General features: G+C 36.0%; 1 protein-coding gene across 5 annotated transcripts in view; it reads right to left on the bottom strand.

The window, feature by feature from the left end:
* Positions 1 to 21,232, bottom strand: part of DCC (DCC netrin 1 receptor) — a 1,219,717-nt gene that overhangs the window by 111,955 nt on the left and 1,086,530 nt on the right. For all 5 annotated transcript variants that reach the window (XM_050767870.1, XM_050767872.1, XM_050767869.1 and 2 more), the window contains exons 20-21: positions 16,456 to 16,650; positions 10,817 to 10,849 (exon numbers count right to left, since the gene is read on the bottom strand). In XM_050767870.1, the coding sequence (XP_050623827.1) occupies positions 10,817 to 10,849; positions 16,456 to 16,650 (228 nt within the window). The remainder of the gene's footprint in view (positions 1 to 10,816; positions 10,850 to 16,455; positions 16,651 to 21,232) is intronic.

Here is a 21,232-nt window from a genome sequence, read left to right on the forward strand (position 1 = left end):
TGCCAGGCCAACCAGCGGAGGAAAATATACATGTATATATAAATATAAATATATATTGTATATAATAAATATGTATCAAAATATATATTATAAATATGTAAATGCACAGACACATACATATATATTTTAAGAAACACATTGGTTACTCCTATGAATTCTACTACTTCTCATTCTCACATTCTTGATGTCTCACAAGGGAGAGTGGACAAAAACTGAAAAGGCAAAAATTAGGGAACAAAAGAAGCTGGACAGATCAAGATCTGTCTTGATTTATTAGTTAGAGAACAGTGAGGTGGATGAGCTTAGAGAAAAAAAGGCAGAGGTACAATAATAAAACTCCCTAAATGCTCTGCAAAAGGGTCTAGAATTTATCTTATAGAGGTTAGGGATCCACTGAAGTTATTTTAAGCAGAACACTGACTAATTACACATGTATTTTAGAGAGATTATTCCGGATGAGTGTGGAACTAAATGGATCAGAATAAACTGTTGCAATAAATATGACAATAATATTAATTATGCATCTCTGAGGCAGACATTATTAACCTCATTTTATAGCTGAGAAAACTGTAGCTCAGAAAGATGAATAAACTTGGGGTTTCATTTGAAGTAGCTGAGACTGTATGACTCTGATGATGATGATTTTAGCATTATTGGTGAATTAATAACTAAAAGAAGGAATGGGGGGCCGGGAGCAGTGGCTCATTCTTATAATACCCGCACTTTGGGAGGTCGAGGCTGGCAGATCACCTGAGATCAGGAGTTCGAGACCAACCTGGCCAACATGGTGAAACCCTACCTCTACTAAAAATACAAAATTTAGCCGGGCATAGTGGGGCAGGCACCTGTAATCCCATCTACTCGGGAGGCTGAGGCAGAAGAATTGCTTGAACCCAGGAGGCGGAGGTTGCAGTGAGCCAAGATCATGCAACTGTACTCCAGTCCAGGTGATAGAATAAGACTCTGTCTCAAAACAGGAGAAATGGGGAAAATGGATGGTGGACAGAAATTAGAGCACTTCAAAGGGTTGGTCTTGGGGTATAAGGGTGAGAGTTTAGGTGTGTGTGACTTGAGATGTTGGCTCTTTTCTCAATTGAACATACAGAACAAAACAAGGCTTTGGCAGGGAATGAAAAATAGTTTCTTTGTAACTATGCAGAGTACTATAAAAAGTGAAGGTGCCACCTCAGGAAACAGAAGTGTAACAGAAGTGGCAAAAAAAAAACAAAAGCCAAGAAAATTCTTCGAAGATGACTGCTACTGAGGCCCATTCCTACTCCCATCCCGTCATCCTTTTCTCTCCCTATCCCACAGTCACACCCCTCCAAGCAGGAAATGATCAATATCAGCAACCAAGAGTGGATGGATTTCCAGGACTCGGGATACAAGGGAGCAGGCAGGTCTTCACTGGCCGGCGTAGACAATAGCTACTTGATATGTTGAAAAGTAGGAAAGCTCCAGAACTACTACGTTAGAGTGGAGAGAAATAGCAAAAGCCTCTTCACCAACATAGGTCTCTGCCATAATGTACTACTCTGCAAAGGTAGGCATGAGACATGTTTGTGCCTGAGCCAATTACATCCTAACTGTTCCTGGAGCCCATCCTGTAGTCCTCACTATTTTCCCAGTGTCTTGGCTTCCTAACTTTTCCATCCTAGAATTTCTCTACATAAAGGATCACCTACTCTTCCCCCTGGTAATAGTTTGCATTGAGTCGAGTTCTACTCATATATTTAAAGCCCAGTCTTAGGTTTTAAGAAGTATTTTGTAATTCAGCCCACAATGATTTCTTATCTGAAATCCCATAGCATACACATGTGGACAGTACCACCTGATTTGGCACTTTGTATTTTTCATACTGGACTGGAAGTGTTAATATTCTCCTAACTATATTGCAAGCTTCTTGAAAATGGACCCATGGAACTATACTTCCTTCTAATGCTTTGCCAGGATGATTTTCTTCTAATGCTTCTAGTGCCAGCACAGTACTGGATACGTAGTTATCCACAAGTTATCAAAAGTGAGTCTAGTTCTTTTTGCACTTCATAGCCACAATTTTAACAAACTTATCAGCTTCCATTAGTTTTGATTTTCTCCTTTCTGTACTCAGAATTCCAAGCAGCTGGTGAAATTCAAATCTATAAATTGTCTGCTAACAAGGAAGGACAGCAAGACTGGAGGTCATAAAAAGAGTGCAGGAGGTCACAGCCATCTACAAATGTAACTACTATTAGCTGAATTACAGAGAACTTGTTTTTCTATTTAGTTTTTATTTTAGTAGGTGATTATCAAATATACTTTTCCCTGTTGGAAATACATGTATAACTTCTCGTCTCCTCCAAGATCAGTAAATCTACAATATCCACAGCTATGTGCACTATGACTTTGAGCTGTCCAATCTATACTTTTCATTCAACGGTAAAACTTATCTTTCCAGATTACTCTGTAGCTGCTTCCCAAATATTTGTGTCATGATTCTATTAAGCAAACACTTATCAGACAACTAAAATAGGATAAATTCTAAATTAGGGAGGTGGAGATGACAATGTGAAGAATCCAGCCAGTTCTCTGTCCTTGGGGAATTTAAAATCTGGTCAAGAAGCTAAGAATATAAATAGCAAAGTATAAGAAATGGAAAACACAATAAGATGGGTGTGATGAAAATACAGGTGAATAAAAGACCAGAAAGGTAAGAAAGGATTCTTGAAAAAAGTAAAATTGAGAAGGGAGTCTTAAAGAAGACTTTGCTTAGTTGAGAAAGAAAGAAAGTATAGCTAAGGCTGAGAAAATGGTACACATTACAGCATGTAGTTGTGAAAAAAATGCACTTTTCCATGGTGATTTGTGACTGTGGCATATGTGGAGGGATCTATTGGCCATGAGTCCAGGAAAGAGATGTTAGAGTCAGACAGCCAAGGTCTTGATGTCAAAGAACTGACCTCATCCCCAAAGCAATAGTGACCCATCTGTGTTTTGGAAAGAAAATTGAGGTGGCAGAGTCTAGGACTGATTGAAGTGGGCAGAAAATAAAGCTAGGAAGACCTTGTACTTGGCCAATGTCTATAGCAAGGAAATGGCATCCAAAATACAGTGGCTCTTACAAGAAGAACCTGTTTATGGAATTTTATTTGAAGTGTATAAACAAAAATGTCTACTTTAGAGGTGTGAGAAGGTTAAAATTCTCCCATGAATCGCGACAATTCCTATGAGTACTGAGTATGTTTTTGTTCCTTCAAAGTTACCTATTAAAACATGAAAACTGCTGAGAAGTTGATATAGACAGCTACTTGACTGCTTGCTGGGAACATGATAAGCACCTTAACACTCCATTAAAAGCACATTATTCATTTTCTGCTACTACTATTTCACCACAGTCCTAATTCATGAAATTGCAAAATTTTGGACCTGTGAAAAACCCAGGTGAGAATAGCCTTTTCAAGTGGGTGTAGCAAGCAGCCAAATAATAACTGCATTGAAACTATGCACAATAATAGGGTAAGAAGAGGTTTTAATTTTCAATTAAACAGCTCCCATCAGAAGGCACTAAAGGTTTTCATTTTTCACACAGCAGCCTGGCTGCTGTAATCCAAACCCTGCAAAGTCTGGATTACATTAACTAAATTCCAAGTTTGACTAGACTGCCTCGAAAACCCTATTTCCCTGAAATTGGAAACAATTAACATTCTGTTTATTCATGAGATTAAAACTGCTGAGGTGTAAAATGGCAGGTGCAGTGTTAAGTACTTTGCCTGAATACCCTATTGAGGAAAGACAAAGTCCTTTAAACTAGGTGAACTTATGTTGATGCCATTTAGGTATAACTTTCTTGATGATAGATCATGAGTCTGCATTTCCAGAAATTATACATCGTCGAGAGCAGAGATTCTCCAGTTAGGTAGCCTGGGTATGTATCTGGGCCTAATCACTGTCAACCTAAAAATAAAGATATATTGCAGGGGCCTTTGAAAACAGTATGCTGAGAATAGATAGGGCTCAAGGACAGTATCTCCAATTTAACTTTTAATGAACTCCCGTAGGCGCCAAGAAGGCGGGCAGATAAGGAAGAGCATAGAAACAAGGAACTGAGTAGAAGGTTACATCTGGGAAAAGAAAGTTTGTTTTGCATTGCATTCTTTCTGCTGACGTGGGGTTTATGGGGTATAAATAAAGTGAGGTGGAGGCTCTGAGCGCAGCCGCCATGTTCTCTGTGTGTCTTTGTCTTTTGTGTGTTCTTTCATTCTCCACCACCCCTGGCACGGACCCCAACATATATAGAGTTGAATCTCTGAGTAAAGAAGATATTTGAGAATATGAACTGCAATTCAGGACACACAAACCAAGGTAGCTGCAGGGGAGTCTAGAGAATAAAGGGAAAGGCAGGAGTTTTATTGGGGAATAGAGGAAGGTTATGCAAGTTGTTTTGAAAGTAAGTTAATTGGTGCTGGTAGTGTCTTCCAGGAGCTGCTGAGTGTCAGCAGGTGTTAGGTAAGACTTGGAATCTTAGAATCATGACCAGGTCCTTGCAGTTTTGGGTTTAGTCTCACAAGACAGTTCCTGGAATAAATGTATGTGATCTGAGTGCTTTTCCTTATAACCTCCTGACTCCATTTTAGTTGGGTATGACATGAATGACTCCATTTTGTATAATCAACTTTCACACCACTTACATACTGTGAGTGTTTGGGCACATTTTAACCTCTCTCTTTTTCTACATCTGTAAGGGTGTTATAAGAATTAAATAGGATTGCATGTGCCCAGTACATAGAAGAGTAGTTGACACATAGTGGAAAAACCATAAATGTGAGATGCTTCACTATGCAAAGATGTTATGCCTGAGTTTTTAATTCTAATACCAACCTTAAAACTTCAGAATTTTAAATCTTGAAAGAAACCAAACGATAATCTAGTCTGAACTCATCATTTTACAGGTGAAGGTGTCGAGAGATGCTAAGTCACCTGCCCAACATTACACAAGAGGTCCCAGTGGCAGAACTGTGCTGGGACTGAAGGTATCTAATTCCATTCCAGTGCTCCTACAGCACACACTGAGTGACTTCCAAATGAAAAGTTAGAGCATTATCAGTCATTACCACAATCCACAGGAGAGTAATTCTTCCTCCTTGTTGGATAGGCAGCTTACAGCAGGTTTTCTTCATCTGGATCTGTAAACTGCCCTATGTACATAGGGCTCTTCCCTAGGCCTAGTGTTTCGGATCACCCGTTTGCCAGGTCATGGAGAATTAAATACACTTGAGAGCGCTCAAAGTGAGCACTTTCTTTGTAATTCATCTCAGCAATGGTGAAAATCACTTCATGAGAATCCTGCCCACTTTAAGGTACAGTATCATCGCCATAGCACCTATTCTATTGTTACAATGGGCAGACATAGAAACACACATGAAAGAGTAAACATTTCTGCCGATGCTAGGAACATCAATTTTCATTCAAAGACATCGCAAAGTGGAGAACAATATTTGGGCATTAAATGGGACATAATGATGCAAAAAAAAATACCTTAAAAGTTTGATCTAATAATCACTTTTGAGAAGCAGTCATGTTTCAGAGTTACAGCTAACCTCCATTGCAAACTCAAAAAAAAGGGATTTTCTAAAATGCTTCTGTGACACACTCTAAAAGGTTTGAGCTGATTTTAGAATGGAAATCAAATTTTTAAAATAAATATAGTAACCATTTACAGTAGAAAGACTGCACATTCTAGGAACCAGAAAGAAAAGTTTTGAGTTCTAACTGCCAACAGCTCTTTATGTGATCCTGAGCAAAATGTTTACCTTTTGCTTCTTTATTGGAAAAACTGGGAAAAAAAAATAGTGAAGGAATGAAATAACAGCTTTCTTTTTAAATGTGGATGCTATAGACTGAATTGCTTCCCCAAAAATGTGTATATTGAATCTCTAACCCACAATATGATTATATGTGAATATAGGGCCTTTATGAAAGTAATTAAATCATAAGGTTAAATGAAATCATAAAGTAGGGCCCCAATCCAATAGGATTAGTGTCCTTTGAAGACAAGACACCAGACAGGTCATTCTCCATCACGGGAAGACACAGCAAGAAGGCCATCTACAAGCCAGGAAGAAGACCCTCACCAGAAACTGACCACTCTGAGCCTTGATCTGGGACTTCCAGCCTCCAGAGCTCTGAGAAGATAAGTTTCTGTTGTTTAACCCACCCGGTATATAGAGTTTTGTATTGACAACCCAAGCTGGCTTAGACAGTGAATTATCACCATCCCTGTTTCCTGAAATAAAGAAGTGTCAGGATCATGTAATCAGTGCTGTGGCCACCCCACTAACAAGATGACCTCAGATTGAGAGTTATTTGCCTTGTTATTTAGAATATTCAGAGATGTGAAAAGGAAGATCTATGTAGGGAAAATAACAGTAGACAAAACTTCAGATAAAGCAACTTTATAACTATATGTCAAATATGAATGTGTGGCTATATATATGTAACATATCTGTTGTAATGCAGTTGATGGTTAAAATCAGGGCTGGGCATGGTGGCTCATGCCTGGAATCCCAGCACTTTAAGAGGCCAAGACAGGCAGATCACAAGGTCAGGAGATCGAGACCATCCTGGTGAACACGGTGAAATCCTGTCTCTACTAAAAATATAAGAAAATTAGCCGAGCATGGTGGCACACACTTGTAATCCCAGTTACTCAGGAGGCTGAGGCAGGAGAATCGCTTGAACCCAGGAGGCAGAGGTTGCAGCGAGCCAAAATTGTGCCATTGCACTCCAGTCTAGGTAACAGAGTGAGACTTTGTCTCAAAAAATTAAAAAAAAAAAAAAAAAAAAAAAAAAAAAAAAAAAAAGAAAAATAAAATATTTAAAAAAAACACTTTTGGAATGTGGTTTCTGGGGCTGGAATTATGGCCTTTATACTTACTAGTTGTGTTTCAATAGACAAATAACAACTCTCTGAGCTTCAGTTTCTTCCTTGGTAAAATGGAGACTATAATAGTACCTTTCTCACAGTACTGTATGAGAATTAAGTGAGTCATCCTGTAAAACTTCTAAAACAGTGACTGCTGGCAAGAGCTGCATAGGGGTTCATTTTACCATTACATAGGCTCACATCAGCAGAGACAAATTGAAGGAGTTTTAATCAAAATATAGAAAAAAAGGAAAAAAATCAAAAGTCAAAACAAAAATCAAAACAATTATTGAATTCATAGACAGAGAGAGTAGAAGGATGGTTACTAGAGGCTGGGAATGGTAGTGGGGGGCTGGGGAGAGGGGAGGTGAAGATGATCAATGGGTATAAAAATATAGTTAGAAATAATGAGTAAGACCTACTATTTGATAGCACAACAGGGTAACTATAGTCAATAACTTAATTGTACATTTTTAAATGAAGAGTGTAATTGAATTGTAAGTCAACAGATAAATGCTTGAAGGGATGGATACCCCATTCTCCATGATGTGCTTATTTCACATTGTATGCTTGCATCAAAACATCTCATGTACCCTACAAATATATACACCTACTATGTACACACCCAAAAATTAAAAATAATTTAATTTTTTAAAGCATAGCTTTTCTATCTAACCTCTGCACCCACTTCACATAGCCTGTGCAATTTCCTTACCCAACCCTCCAAAAAAAATGAAACTCTGGTTTATCTCTATAATTTCTTTTACTTCCAAACTTATTTGCCACCTGTGCCTGGAAGAATCTACAGAAATAATTAGGACATGGAGCAAGAGAGAGGGTGATGCAAAAAAGGAGAATTATAGAGAAGGTCAAGATTAGAAAGTTTTAAAAATGCTAGATTTCATCGATTTACAATTACATAAAGTAATCAGGAGTTCTATGTTAATTGCCTATCATTGTCAAACAACTGCTATACCACTGCTCAGAAGAAAATATTTTCTCCAAATCAAAACCATTTCAAATGACTTTTGTTTTCACATTTATGTTCTTCATGACAGATCTTCAATCTCTAAAATAATAATTGTGACAAGAATCTGAACAGATACTTTTTTAGGACAATCAAAACTGGTCTCACTTTCTCTCATATAAGTCAAATTCAACCTCTTGCTTCCTTATTTAGGATTCATCTTTCCAAGGTTAATTCAGTGCCACATTTTTTTCTCTGAGGGAATTTTCTCTCAGCAGAAATTCAGCTCCTGTCATAAATGTAATAGTGGGATCATTTCTCCATGAGAAGGGGGCAAATAGGTCTAACGGTGGACACGGTAAAACGTATTCACCTAATTTGCTGTGTGCTGGGAATGGGAGAATTAAGATCAGCCTTTTCCTATTATTTTCATCAATCTTAGAGGGATCTTTAATCTGGGTTATTTCTCATGCATATGGTCATTAACTCAGAAGACTGATTTTGTTTATAAAACGTGCTTTGAGGGTGTAGCAAATTTTATATGCTTTCTTTGTAAAAATTTAAAGATATTATTTATAACCACTAAATTACATGTCATCAGTCCCTCTCAATTTTATAAGTGAATTGAGTTTGAGGTAAAATTTAGAACCTATCAACTTGATCAACTAACTATATGCCAGCTGTGACTAAATAAGGCTCCAAGTTACATATGTGACAGAATCCTTCTGAGCAATATTAGATGAAGAAAAAGAACAACTGACTCAATATATTAATGGACTCAGCCACTGGCAGTAATTCTTGAGGGGGTCCTTTTGTTCTTAAGAACTAACCTGATTTATTGTAGATGGAGACTCAAAGTAAAATCCATGGAAGATGTGTGATCATAGGGACGGGAAAATAATTTAGTCATTTACCTTTCATCAAATAATCAATTTATAGAATATATGTGTGGTGGTTTAAAATAATATTAAGCAAAACAGTTACCTTAAAAAACTGAAAGCAATTAGCAACAGAAAAAACAAAGTAATAGTATCCAGAGAGAAGTGGAAAGCTATTTATTGAGAAGCTTGGACATGTTGTCAACTAAGTGGCTAATAATGACATTTCTTTCTTTTTTTTTTTTTTTTTTTTGAGATAGTGTCTTGCTCTGTCCCAGGCTGGAGTGCAGTGGCATGATCTCGGCTCACTGCAAGCTCCGCCTCCCAGGTTCAAGCCATTCTCCTGCCTCAGCCTCCCGAGTATCTGGGACTACAGGTGCCTGCCACCACGCCCAGCTAATTTTTTGTATTTTTAGTAGAGACAGGGTTTCACTGTGTTAGCCAGGATGGTCTTGATCTCCTGACCTCATGATCCACCCGCCTCGGCCTCCCAAAGTAATAATTACATTTCAACTAGTTCAGTTGTTTTATTTTTTTCTCTATTTATTATTTTTAAACATAATTTCAAAACTTAGGAGTTATCTGTCTGTGGAAGCTTCAAATTTATTTAAGTAAAGAAGGTTATGAGAGGTTGTTTCAATTGTTTGATAACTGCAGTAGTAAAGCTGTTTCTATTAACTATTCCAGATTTGGATTTGACCAAGACTAATATTTAATTTACCTATGTAAATACATGCCAAGTGATAATTACTCATCATTAATATTTTTTACAAATATTATTTAGTAGATATTAATCGTATGAAAATATTTTCAGTGGAAGCAGGCAGGAGCAGTTAGATTAATGAAAATCTTAACCCTGAGTAGGCATTGCTGTACACAGTCTCATTTCAATTATTCCACATGTAAACCCTTAGCCATGTTCTGTTAAGCAGCTGCATAGCATACATCACCAGAGAAGAATGTAAACACAAGACCACTGGAGAATATGCTAGTCATGCAGGCAGCCTTCTGCTGTTAGGGAGAGCCAGCATCCAGAGGCTTAATATTTGTCAAAAGTTAAAAAGTATTAATGTCGAAAGAAAGCATTCCCCTAATCTCACAACATGGCGCCTTATGAGACACGATGTTTGCAAGTTAAGTTCTGCCCACAGTAGATGTCCAAAGCAGGAAAGAAACAAACTATATGAACTATAGACTCTCAATCTACAAATACTGATAGCACTGACTACGACCAGTTTATAGTATTTCCTAACTCTTCTGGAAAGAAAATAACATCCTGAAAAAAATAAAACTCATAAACTATTCATTTTCTCCCTCAGCTTTCTACTAATTGTCCTTTGTGTAAAGATAATAGAATCCTAATTTATCAATCAGCCTACAAATCACGGTAATAGTAAATTCAAATCTACTTATAAGTTAATGGATAACTCTTATTTATCTCCATTTTGTCTCTGTGTAAAACTTTCCCTGTTTCTCTACACAAATCAGTTTTCAGTAAATAAATAAGGAAAAGGGAGAAAATACTGTACTCTGAGTCAAATGAGCATCTGATTCACTGAATAAAAGCTTTCTGGCTTCAAAATGAACAACGATAATGCCCTAAAAAAGTTGACCCAACTTTGATTTGATATATTAAAAGGAGCTCATTACAGAGGAAAATCACACATAATTTACGGTTTTTGTCTGTAGAGCTACAGAATTTTAATCCATAGCTCATGAAAGGGTGCAAGAGCAGCTTGAAAATTATGCTGAGCTTAATTATACTTAATGTGAATTATTCAGAAGTGCAGACAGAGACTAAAAATTTATTTCATACAAAGAAGCTTGACATTTTAATTGGTCCTTCAGAATAGAGACAAAACAATTTCCTCTCAAGAAAATTTACATCTTCCTTATCAGAGCCACAGCCTCAGCCAAGCAGAACTTCATTAACAAGATTAATCATCACGCCAGTGTCTGCTTCATCAGGTGTATGGTCCAGGTGAAAAGAGGAATATAAAGTGATGACTGACATTTCTAACAGACAGGATTGATTCAAGGAACACAAAATGACAGATTGAGCCACCATACCTTGGTCATTAGCCATTTTGTCAGGGTGTTCCACTGTGCGGGAAAAAAGAAATAATATTATTAGACTTTGACATTTCCTAGCAAGAAAGCTGACATATCAAACCAACAGTTCTTTTTAGCAAGTTTTTATTTCAAGGTTAGTGCCCTATTTTCAATAAAATTGATAATGACCCAAACTTGCATGTTTATTTCTATTAAATAAGTATTCAGAGAAAAAAAAATGAAAATAATGTTTTTGCTGTACAAATTTATCCTAAAATTATCTTACTTTTCATATCCCTCTAAACATAAACTCAGAACAATTACATAAATTTAATTAAAACTAGAATTAACAGTAAAAAAAAACGCACACAATTACCAAGTAATTATCACCCATATATATATAGTTAAGAAAGTTCAGGAAGCTATTTTCTTGTATGTGACTTTTCTTTAAACAACTTCACCAATTCTCACATCGATTGGGTAAAATAATTGGCTATCATAAATATGGTAGAATGTAATCCAAATATCTTGATAAATCTTTAGCCCTTGTGAAGATAGCTCTTGAGTTGTTGACAATTTCGGATGACTTATAAGTAATAGTCTTAAAAATGACTTTTTGAAATTTAAATTTAAAAATATAAAAATTTTAAATTTTAAACTCGCTAAATTTTGTTTTAAAGATGACTTTTCCTGCTAATCAAATGAACCTAAATAAGAGGTAAATCTCTAGTATTATCATATTTATGAAAATTATATGATATTTTGACCAAGGCAGACCTTCATATGCTTCCCTCCATCAATTACTAATAGAATTATTTTTACCTAGACTTGACCATCTTTGAGTTTTGAGTCTTTGGGGCATATTTAACTCACTTAATTCCTTTCAAACTTGATAGACAGGATACAACACTTGGCGATTGCTTCCTGTACATGTCTCAGTAAAACTCACATAGAGAAAATATAATAGGCAGCACCTGGTAATATAGTCTCTCATCTGATGTGGCGCTATTATAGCACATCAATCATCGTTTGAAAAATACCTTAAATGCCCTACAGGTGGTGATCCTTCCTTTTTCTAAATAAAGCAGCACAAATCATTGTCTAATAAGAATGTTTAGAATTGAAATACGTAAGTATTGATTCTGTTAGTGAAAGCCCCTTTCAGATGAACAGGGTTTATGTCTATTACCTCCTAAGAAAGATTTCTAAACCAGAAATCAATTATAATTTCTTTCATTTAAGCATAACATATAGGCATATTCTATGAAAAGATATCTTGATAAGTAGATTTTGAATTGTGAATTACTATTTGGAAAATGGTATATATACAATTATTTTTATATTATTATTATTATTATTATTATTATTAAGATGGAATCTTGCTCTGTCACCCAGGCTGGAATGCAGTGGCCGATCTCAGCTCACTGCAACCTCTGCCTCCCATGTTCAAGCGATTCTCCTGCCTCAGGCTCCCAAGTAGCTGGTACTACAGGCATGTGCCACCATGCCTGGCTAATTTTTTGTATTTTTAGTAGAGATGGGGTTTCACCACGTTAGCCAGGATGGTCTCAATCTCCTGACCTCATGATCCACCCACCTCAGCTTCCCAAAGTGCTGGGATTACAGGCGTGAGCCACCGCGCCCGGCCAGGGTTTATTATTTTACAATTCTATAAGTATTATTTTAAAAAGTTATTGAGATACAATTGAAAAGTAAAAGGCTGCCCATATTTAATGTATGCAATTCAATGAGCTTGAGAGTAAGGATATACTTATGAAACCATCACCACCTTCAAAGCCACAGACTTGCCCCTAAACTCCCAAAGTTTCCTCCCACCCCTTTTATTATTATTTATTGTGGTAAAAACACAGTATATGATCTACCATCTTACTAAATTTTAAGTACATAATATAGTTATATTATTTATAGGAACTATGCTGCATAGCAGAGCTGCAGAATTTATTTATCTTGACACTCTGATGGGCTAGTGGTTAGAATTTGGTGCTCTCTGAAAGTTTAAATAAGTTTTATGAAATCTTGTACCTTGTCAAGATTTAACAAACATTTTTTAAAGGATTACCAGCCATTTAATTTATTTAATCACCACAATTTAATTGTATCTAGAGTTTCTCTTCTGTTTCCCATTGAAAATTAATGGCTTCTCAAATACATTTTATTATAGTGTTTTATTATGGTATTGATAAAGGTGCTTTTGACAGGCATTTGCACTATATGTAGCTTATGGACATTAATAGGATTTTGAACTGAGATCCTAACACAGCTGTGGAGAAAGGACAGTATGTTGTTGGAAGTGCTGTATCAGGTCTCCAGCAACAATGACCTGATCCTTGACAGGATATGTCAAGGTCGTAAGTGCAGTCACAACCAGGTCATAACCAGGAAGTATGTCAGCTTGGCAGCCAGATCGGGACACACTTAAGAAACTATCCTCATCAGCATCTCATATTAAGGTGAGAACTCTTTAGAATTACCTCAAAAAAGATGAGAATACCACCCTTATCCCATTTCCATTCCTTGTCTGCCCTTTATCTTTAATCATATACATGCATTGTCTGCAGTCTAAGATATTTTTAGCAAGGGATAAATAACTAACTACATGTTATGATAGACAAACCCATTCTCATTCTTATCTTTTGAATTTATTTTTCTACTAGCAAAGCTGCACTGAATAGAACTTGAGAAATTTTGAATGTCTCAAAATGTTATCTACTGAAGAGTATTTTCCAACAGGTACCATATGGATTCTCATAACTAGCTTTTATTAGAGACAAAAATGACTTACATTTGTGCTTTGACTTTTTTCTATCATATGTTTCTATCATTTGTCAAGAAAAATCATGTATTTTTGTCATAAAAGAATTTGACAACTAGAACTTTTTTCTCTTCTGGTCCAAAGCTTTCAGTCCTATATTCTTAGATAGGAGAGAGACACATTTCAGAATGATGACTAAGGATGCCCAGAGAATTTACTGTACTCTATTGGGCTTTCATGCTGAATACCACTCTTTTGTGTGTAGGAAGTGACTCCCTCCCTCCACCAGATTCCTCTGTGGTCTACTCCACTGGGAGCATCCTTCCTCTATTACCTGATAGGCCAGCATGGAGAAGTATACTTTGTTAGCAGGAAAAACCCACAGGATAGGGCAGAGATAGACATAAGACTTCCAATAATTTGACAGTGTGTACGTATCTCAATGGGACACTGGGGAGGATTTGTGGAAAGAAGGTGGGTATGTGCAGAGTCCTATGTGGTCAAGTAATCAAGGTCAAGACTCTTTTCATTAACATTCCAAAGAAAGAATTAGATACATCATATATGTGTACCTACATAAGTTTGTAGTAAGATAATCCCTTTCTAATTACAAACGTCCTTTTAATTAAACAGTGATTATTGACTGAGCTTCCTGTGCTTCTCTGACTGGTTGTTAATACCAAAAAGACTAAATGCTAGCCTCTAGAAGAAAATGCTGCGATCATTGCAAAGGCTAAATATGAAGGAATGATCATTGCAAAGGCTAAATATGAAGGAATGAAGTTTGTGGACACCTGCCTGGGGTAAGCGTTACTATGAAACACTTGCCCATTACCCAGTAGAGTACTGGGAGCTTTCTCAGCTTCAGGACATCTAAGCCTTTGTCTCGGGCAAACGAAGTTACATGCCGACGAACAGAGTATTCTTTGGTGCAGCTTTGGAAACTGAAAATCTTAAATCAGAGAGCAATAGCATGATTTTATCTTTGGTGTAGATTTAGCTCTACACCAAATCTTTAAAACACTTATGTTGTAGCTTTAAATCTCTTATGATGAGTAATTTATTTGTCTTAGAACATTTGTCATTGTAGGTGTCTTGTAAGATGCATGCATGTATAAAATTATTAATAAAAGTGACCAATATCAATATTTCTGAGTAATTCTAAATAATCAAAAACTTATTTTAGCATATGAGCAACATGTATTTAAAATAGAATTACTATTATCGAGCATGACATTTAGGGTAGACAACACTAAACATCAAATCAGGGTATTAGAAATAACTCTTTGAACTATTATGTCATAGAACAAATTCCTGAACTTGTTCTTAGTTTTGAAAATAATTTTCGAGATGTGTTTCGGACACTTAGGATAAACAGTACCAAATGAAATACTGAGCTCATTAAACAATCCCTAGGATGGCTTGTGGGCCTGCAAATCTTATAACTCATCACTCTGCTGTTTAACACATTTGGATGCCTTACATCGTCTTCAACCTTTCCTCAGATCTCTCAGTTGGCAAACATTATGAGTATGAAATTAATTTGGCACTCATCTATAGGTAAAAACGAAGCATTTGCAAAATACGATCTAGTTACATTTCATGCTGCTACAAAATGAATAACAAGTTGCCTTTTGATTGCTCATTTGGAGTGAAACCTGATTGAGATATGAAGTCCCCAAAATTTAGATAGACAAAGATTAGCTCATTTCTATCCTACCTCCCTCCCAACTTCTCTGTCATTAAGAACTGTCATGCAAGCTTTGGCTGAATGCTTGCTTGTGTGTTGTTGGCAAACTTTCAGATTAGCTGCCACCCAAACCCAGCTTTTGAATAGTTCACTCATCAGAATTCTGAACTCTCTTATTTACTAGGGTACCTTTCCTAGAAGAATTGAGGAATAGGCTATACAGTTATTCTAAGACTCTTCTTCTAGTGTGTCAAACAATTGCGTGAGATACCAATCATTCATGTGTTTCTAATTTTTTGTTTACTATCATGTATTAAGTTTTCTGCCAGTCGTAGAGGTATGATGTGATCACAGATTTAAGAGCTAAGTTATTCTTCGTTAGAACAACACATATCATGCCTTAAATACACAACTTCAAATATTAGCTGTGAAACTTATTTCAAATTATTCAATTGTTAAATGAATTAAACATTCAAAAATTGTGAATAAACATTCAAAATTAAACATTCAAAATAATTTGAATGTTTCAAATTATTTTCAATTGTTAAATGACTCTTCAAACCATTTGCCCCCAGAAGAATAATACTGTGCTCTAAAATAGTAAGTACTTATATGGAAATATTTTGATGTAATCACTACTATTCAGCTTTAGTGTTTTTCTGTATGAACATCTTTCTTCTAGATATCATATTGCAAATTTTTTTATAGTTTCTACCTTGACACTTTACAATAAATACACTTTTTTTTGTTTGTTTTGGAACTTTCTGTCTTGCCATATCAAAATTTTATTTAATATATAAGGGATAATAGTACCTGAAAGGAAATGCCTAAAGTTGAAAATAATATGCTATTCACATAATTCAATACATTTTAATATTTATCCCCTTATATAAAATGACTGAAGCGTTTCATTATATTTTGAATAGAACCAATATACATGACATCAATACAAACTTCTAGAAGGACCCTAAATGAAAAAAGTCAGGTTAAATATGTTTGCCATGTGCTGATGGCAGATCTTTCTTTGATATGTTGGCTTTGAGCATAAAAAGATACATTTTAATTTATTTTAAATGTCCACTGCAGCCATGTTGCCAACAAGAGATGGCGCAGGGCTGTTTCTAACACAGACTGCAAAGCTATTTTATAACAATCCCAGAGGAGAAGAAAAGCATAACAGGAAAGTATTCAAACCTTTCAGAGTCCTGAAGAGGATGGGATCAGAGAGCGGCCCCACTCCTTTCAAATTTCGTGCTTGAATCCGAAAGTAATACATAGTGTCAAGGTTGAGATCCATGATTTGATGAGTAAGCCGATCACCACTGATTGTTTCCATAATCCAGTCATCAATTGGGATGTTCTTGTCCAAGGTATAAAACAAGATGTAAGCTGCATAAATAGACAAATGTGACTTAATTTGTTGTACTACATGCTGCAGTTCTGTTTCCAAATACCCATGTTTTCCAAATGTAATTTACAATAATTATATGTCCACAGTCTGTAAACTACAGCAGTTCTGTAAGTAATGTCTTTTTTTCATAATGCAAGGATTAGATAATTGCTACAATGTACAGAATCAGAAAATAGAATAAGCTGTTAGAAATAAAAATATCTGCCACATTTAAAAATGTGTGCTTTCTGCTACCTATAAATCCTGATTATTAGTTTGCTCTAATATGAAAGCATGATGAAAAATGTTAAACAGAGATAACAAGTCTGTATAATTTTCCCTGTAGTCCACTGATGAAAATAAACAATATTTATTTTGACTTGTGTTCAATAAAAATGTATTGGAAGGTATAAAATGCCTTGCATGTTTAAAGTGTAATATAAATAAATGATCATATTTGATCACTATAATGACTTAGTGAGGGTGCCAGGGGCTATGTTGCTTTCCTTTCACAGATGATGAAGCCACAGGTGACCCAAGCTGATTGGTAAAATGTCTGGGCAACATTCTTCACCACCACACTATGTATGGGATTCTTTACCAGTATACTATTTCTCCCAGTCCTGTCTAGCTTGTCAAATAAATAAGTATTGCTGGATAACTGTACATAATCTAGTTATTATCTTAGATATTAATAACCTATGTTTAGATAGTATTATTTATTTTCTGTGTTAGGGGATATGTTACTTGAATGCTAGTTGTGTGTACTCAGTTATGACAGTCTAACATGTACCCGAAAAATCCAAGGATTCTTGTCACGTATTTATATTCTAACACTATACTTAACCAATTTGTAACCTAGCTCTAATTAAAAAAAATTAACAACTTTTATATTTTGTTGTCAGATAATATTGTAAAGGCACTCATGATAGGTGTCACTGATAAACAAATGTCATGCTGATCTCCATTTCTGCCACAATTCTTCAATGCTATCTATATAACATAGGCTATAAGTGTCCCTCATTTTATTTGTGCATCAAATACATTCTTTGTAAGTCATTTTCTTAAGAGCAAGTGTCTTCCTTTGATTTACCTATTCTTTCCTTTTGAGTCCCTCTTGTCCCAGCTGGACTGGAGATCTTCACCCACGGGTCTTTGCAGTGGTTATGGGTTATGTCAGAGGGTTCTCAGACTCAGAAAATAGCCATGCACACTATGTACATCTCAGCACAAACCCTCGCTTAGAGGAAGACTGTTCTCCATACCATGATTATTCTTCCTTCCCGCTTATTCCCACACCATTCCACCTTTCCTTACTCCATCCAAATCCTACTCATCCATTAAGGTGTACTTTAAGCTGTATTTGGCCTATGAAACCTTCCTCAATCACAAATTTCCTCTCCATAAACATTGTAACACACTTCAATAAAGTAAAAACACATGTACCGTTTTGTATCACTTATCACTTAATCCTATAGTGCCTTATAGAATTATGCCTGGGCTTGGGGGATGCGTCACTGGATATTTTGTCCTTCTGATTATGTGAGATTAAGCAATGTTACAATCTCCAACATCTGGAAGACCATTTCTCTTAAATTTTGACAAATGCTGAAAACTTACATGTGTTTTGTATTGACTTTCACCTTTCCCCTAGGTTCGGTATTTCCCAAATCTGCATAATCATAACAGTTACCCGAAGGATAGGTACAGATCATAAAATACAGACCCCAAGGCAGGATATGTTGATTTAATACATGTGGTGAACAATTTTTGATGACCACCAATTATCCTCATCCTCTAGTAATATCATGCCTTTGTGTATTCCTTTCTGTCGGTATATAGATGGGTCCTAAGTCTTGTTTCTAACCAATAGAAGACAGGAAATGCAATGGAATATCAATTTCACAATGGTGTTACTTAAGATCATGACATCTGCTTGCTAGCAGATACCTGACTCTCTTCTTTTGCCGTTGATGAAGACATCTGCCCAACGGAGAATACTTTGTGGCAGGAACTGAGGGTGGTTTCTGGCCAACAGCCAGTTAGATACCGGCTGTTGAATCACATGAATCATGACAACAATCACATAAGCTTAGAAGCAACTATTTCCCCTGTGAAACCAAAGATGAGACCTCAGCCAGGTGAACATCTCAATTTGCAGCCTTGTAAGAGACCCCAAAGTTAAACTGTGCTCAGATTCAAGACCCACAAAAGTTATAAGATAACAAATATGTGCAGTTTTAACCTGCTAAGTTTGTGATAATATTGCTATATAACAATAGGCTTCTAATACTATAGGTCAAGGGTAACCTCAGTAATCTGTACCCCAAATGATTTCTGTGATCAACAAGGATATGTGGATATGTGGGATCTGTACATTTTTGGCATTTGTTGTGATGTCAGTGATGAAGATATGAGTATCTTGAGATGTTGAGAGCTTCGAAGCTAAAAGGCTTACCAAGATAAAGAATTTAACGCTTACCAAGATAAAGCGTTTAAAATCGACAGCTCTGGGATCAAACTAAAGTTGAAGGTGCAGACATCAGTTTCTGACAATTCCAAATTGTATCTGAGCAAATTCCTTATATATGTGGTGAAGCCTACCCTTTTCTTAAAATTTAAGAACTGAGATGGAGAATAGAAACAGACCTTATCATTAAAAAGTCTAAAAAATGGCCTTGGAGAAAACAAACAACTTCACTGGGATGTGTATGTTTGGTATATTTGAGAGATAATAAATTCATCATTGAAGTCTTACCTTATACATTTCTATATAACCACACAAGTTGAACAAATGTACTGGTTTCTCACTACCTTTCTGTACTTGTATACTTACTCTCTGTGTCCAAGTATCACTTTTTTTTTTTTTTTTTTTTTTTTTTTGAGACAGAGTCTCGCGCTGTCACCCAGGCTGGAATGCAATGACTGGATCTCTGTTCACTGCAGCATTCGCCTCCCAGGTTCAAGCAATTATCCTGCCTCAGCCTCCCCAGTAGTTGGGATTACAGTCATCTGCTATCATGCCTGGATAATTTCTGTACTTTTGTAGAGATGGGGTTTCACCATGTTGGCCAGGCTGGTCTAGAACTCATGACCTCAGGTGATCCTCCCACCTCAGCCTCTCAAAGTGCTGGGACTACAGGCATGAGCCACTGCGCCTGGCCTCTTTTTCTTTCTTTCTTTCTTTTTTTTTTTTAAACCTCAGAATTCCTAACTCTACTATAGATACTTTTCCAGAGAAAGTAACAAAGGGAATAAAATGTTCTGCCTTCTGGAAAGCAATATTTAAGAAGCAAGTGGAAGAAATTTCTGCAAATCAGACTGAGAAGCTATATCCTGGCAGTGGGAAGAAAAGTGCTTTGATGATTTTACAAACGGGAGACAAATTAAACTAGACTATCAAATGACACAGAAAAATAGAATATAATCTCACATATTAGACTGTATTAATAAGGAAATAATCTTTGAAAGACCTAACTCTTCTATCTCTGTTGGTCTCTGGTCTTAAATATTGTTGGGCACCACATTTATTTAGGCCTATGTTTCACATCTCTGGCTATACAGTAAGTCACCTGGGAAGCTTTTAAAAATTACCATGCTCAGTCCCTTCTCATATGAATTAAATTAAAAATCAGCTGCAAATCACTGATTTAGCCCAGTAGAATGCTAATAAGTTGGAGCAAAACATAGTGTAATAATTAAGAGTATAAACCTGAGTTTTAAATCCTGGCTCTGCCACATCTTGCTTACTTGACTTTGGGCAAATTATTTACTCAGGAAAGGCCTAAGCTTTTCATTTCAAAATGGAATAACAGGAATATGTAATCACTTATACTATACTAAAGATCTTAGAAGAATGCCAAGCATAATATAAATGCTTAATGTATTTTGAACCATTTTCTTCTGAAAATGGCCGTCCAAATTCCTAACTTGCCAGTTTATGGTCAGAGAATTTAGGCACTGGGATTATCTGAATTTCCTTCTTTTTTGTTGAATCTTTGTGAGTACTTATATTTAAAAATTGATGATCTGAATTCTGTATAAAGCACATTAGTAAAGCCTCACCCTAGAATGGATTTCAAATTGGAATAATAATAGTCGATTTGTTTCAGTGCTCACTGGGTATCAGGGACTTTTCTCAGCACTGTATTATAACAATTCTTCTAGTGTGGTTCTATTACTATCTTTATTTTATAGGTGAGAAAGTGAGAAAGTGGGACTCAAGGATGTTAAATGAATTCCTCATGTGTCTCCCTTAGAAGCCTGAGTTCTTAACTACCCTGCTCTACTGCCTGCCACACACATGAAGGATTTAGGAAAATAAAAAAATACAGAGGTTACATGAGAGCACATCACTCCTTGGCACACATCTACCTGGCCACACTGAGAAAGAGCTCATTTTTGTTTTACTTATTATTATTATTATTATTATTATTATTATTTATACTTCTACGGGAAGCTGAGAATAGCAAATTTGTGCCCTCCACTTAGTGGTGTAGTGTTTTTAATATTTTATCATTCTATTTTCTGGAAGTAATTTGAATAAAGAAATCAAAATACACATGACACAGAAATTCTCTT

The sequence above is a fragment of the Macaca thibetana genome, chromosome 18 (assembly GCF_024542745.1).
Source record: "Macaca thibetana thibetana isolate TM-01 chromosome 18, ASM2454274v1, whole genome shotgun sequence".
In the NCBI taxonomy this organism is placed as follows: domain Eukaryota; kingdom Metazoa; phylum Chordata; class Mammalia; order Primates; family Cercopithecidae; genus Macaca; species Macaca thibetana.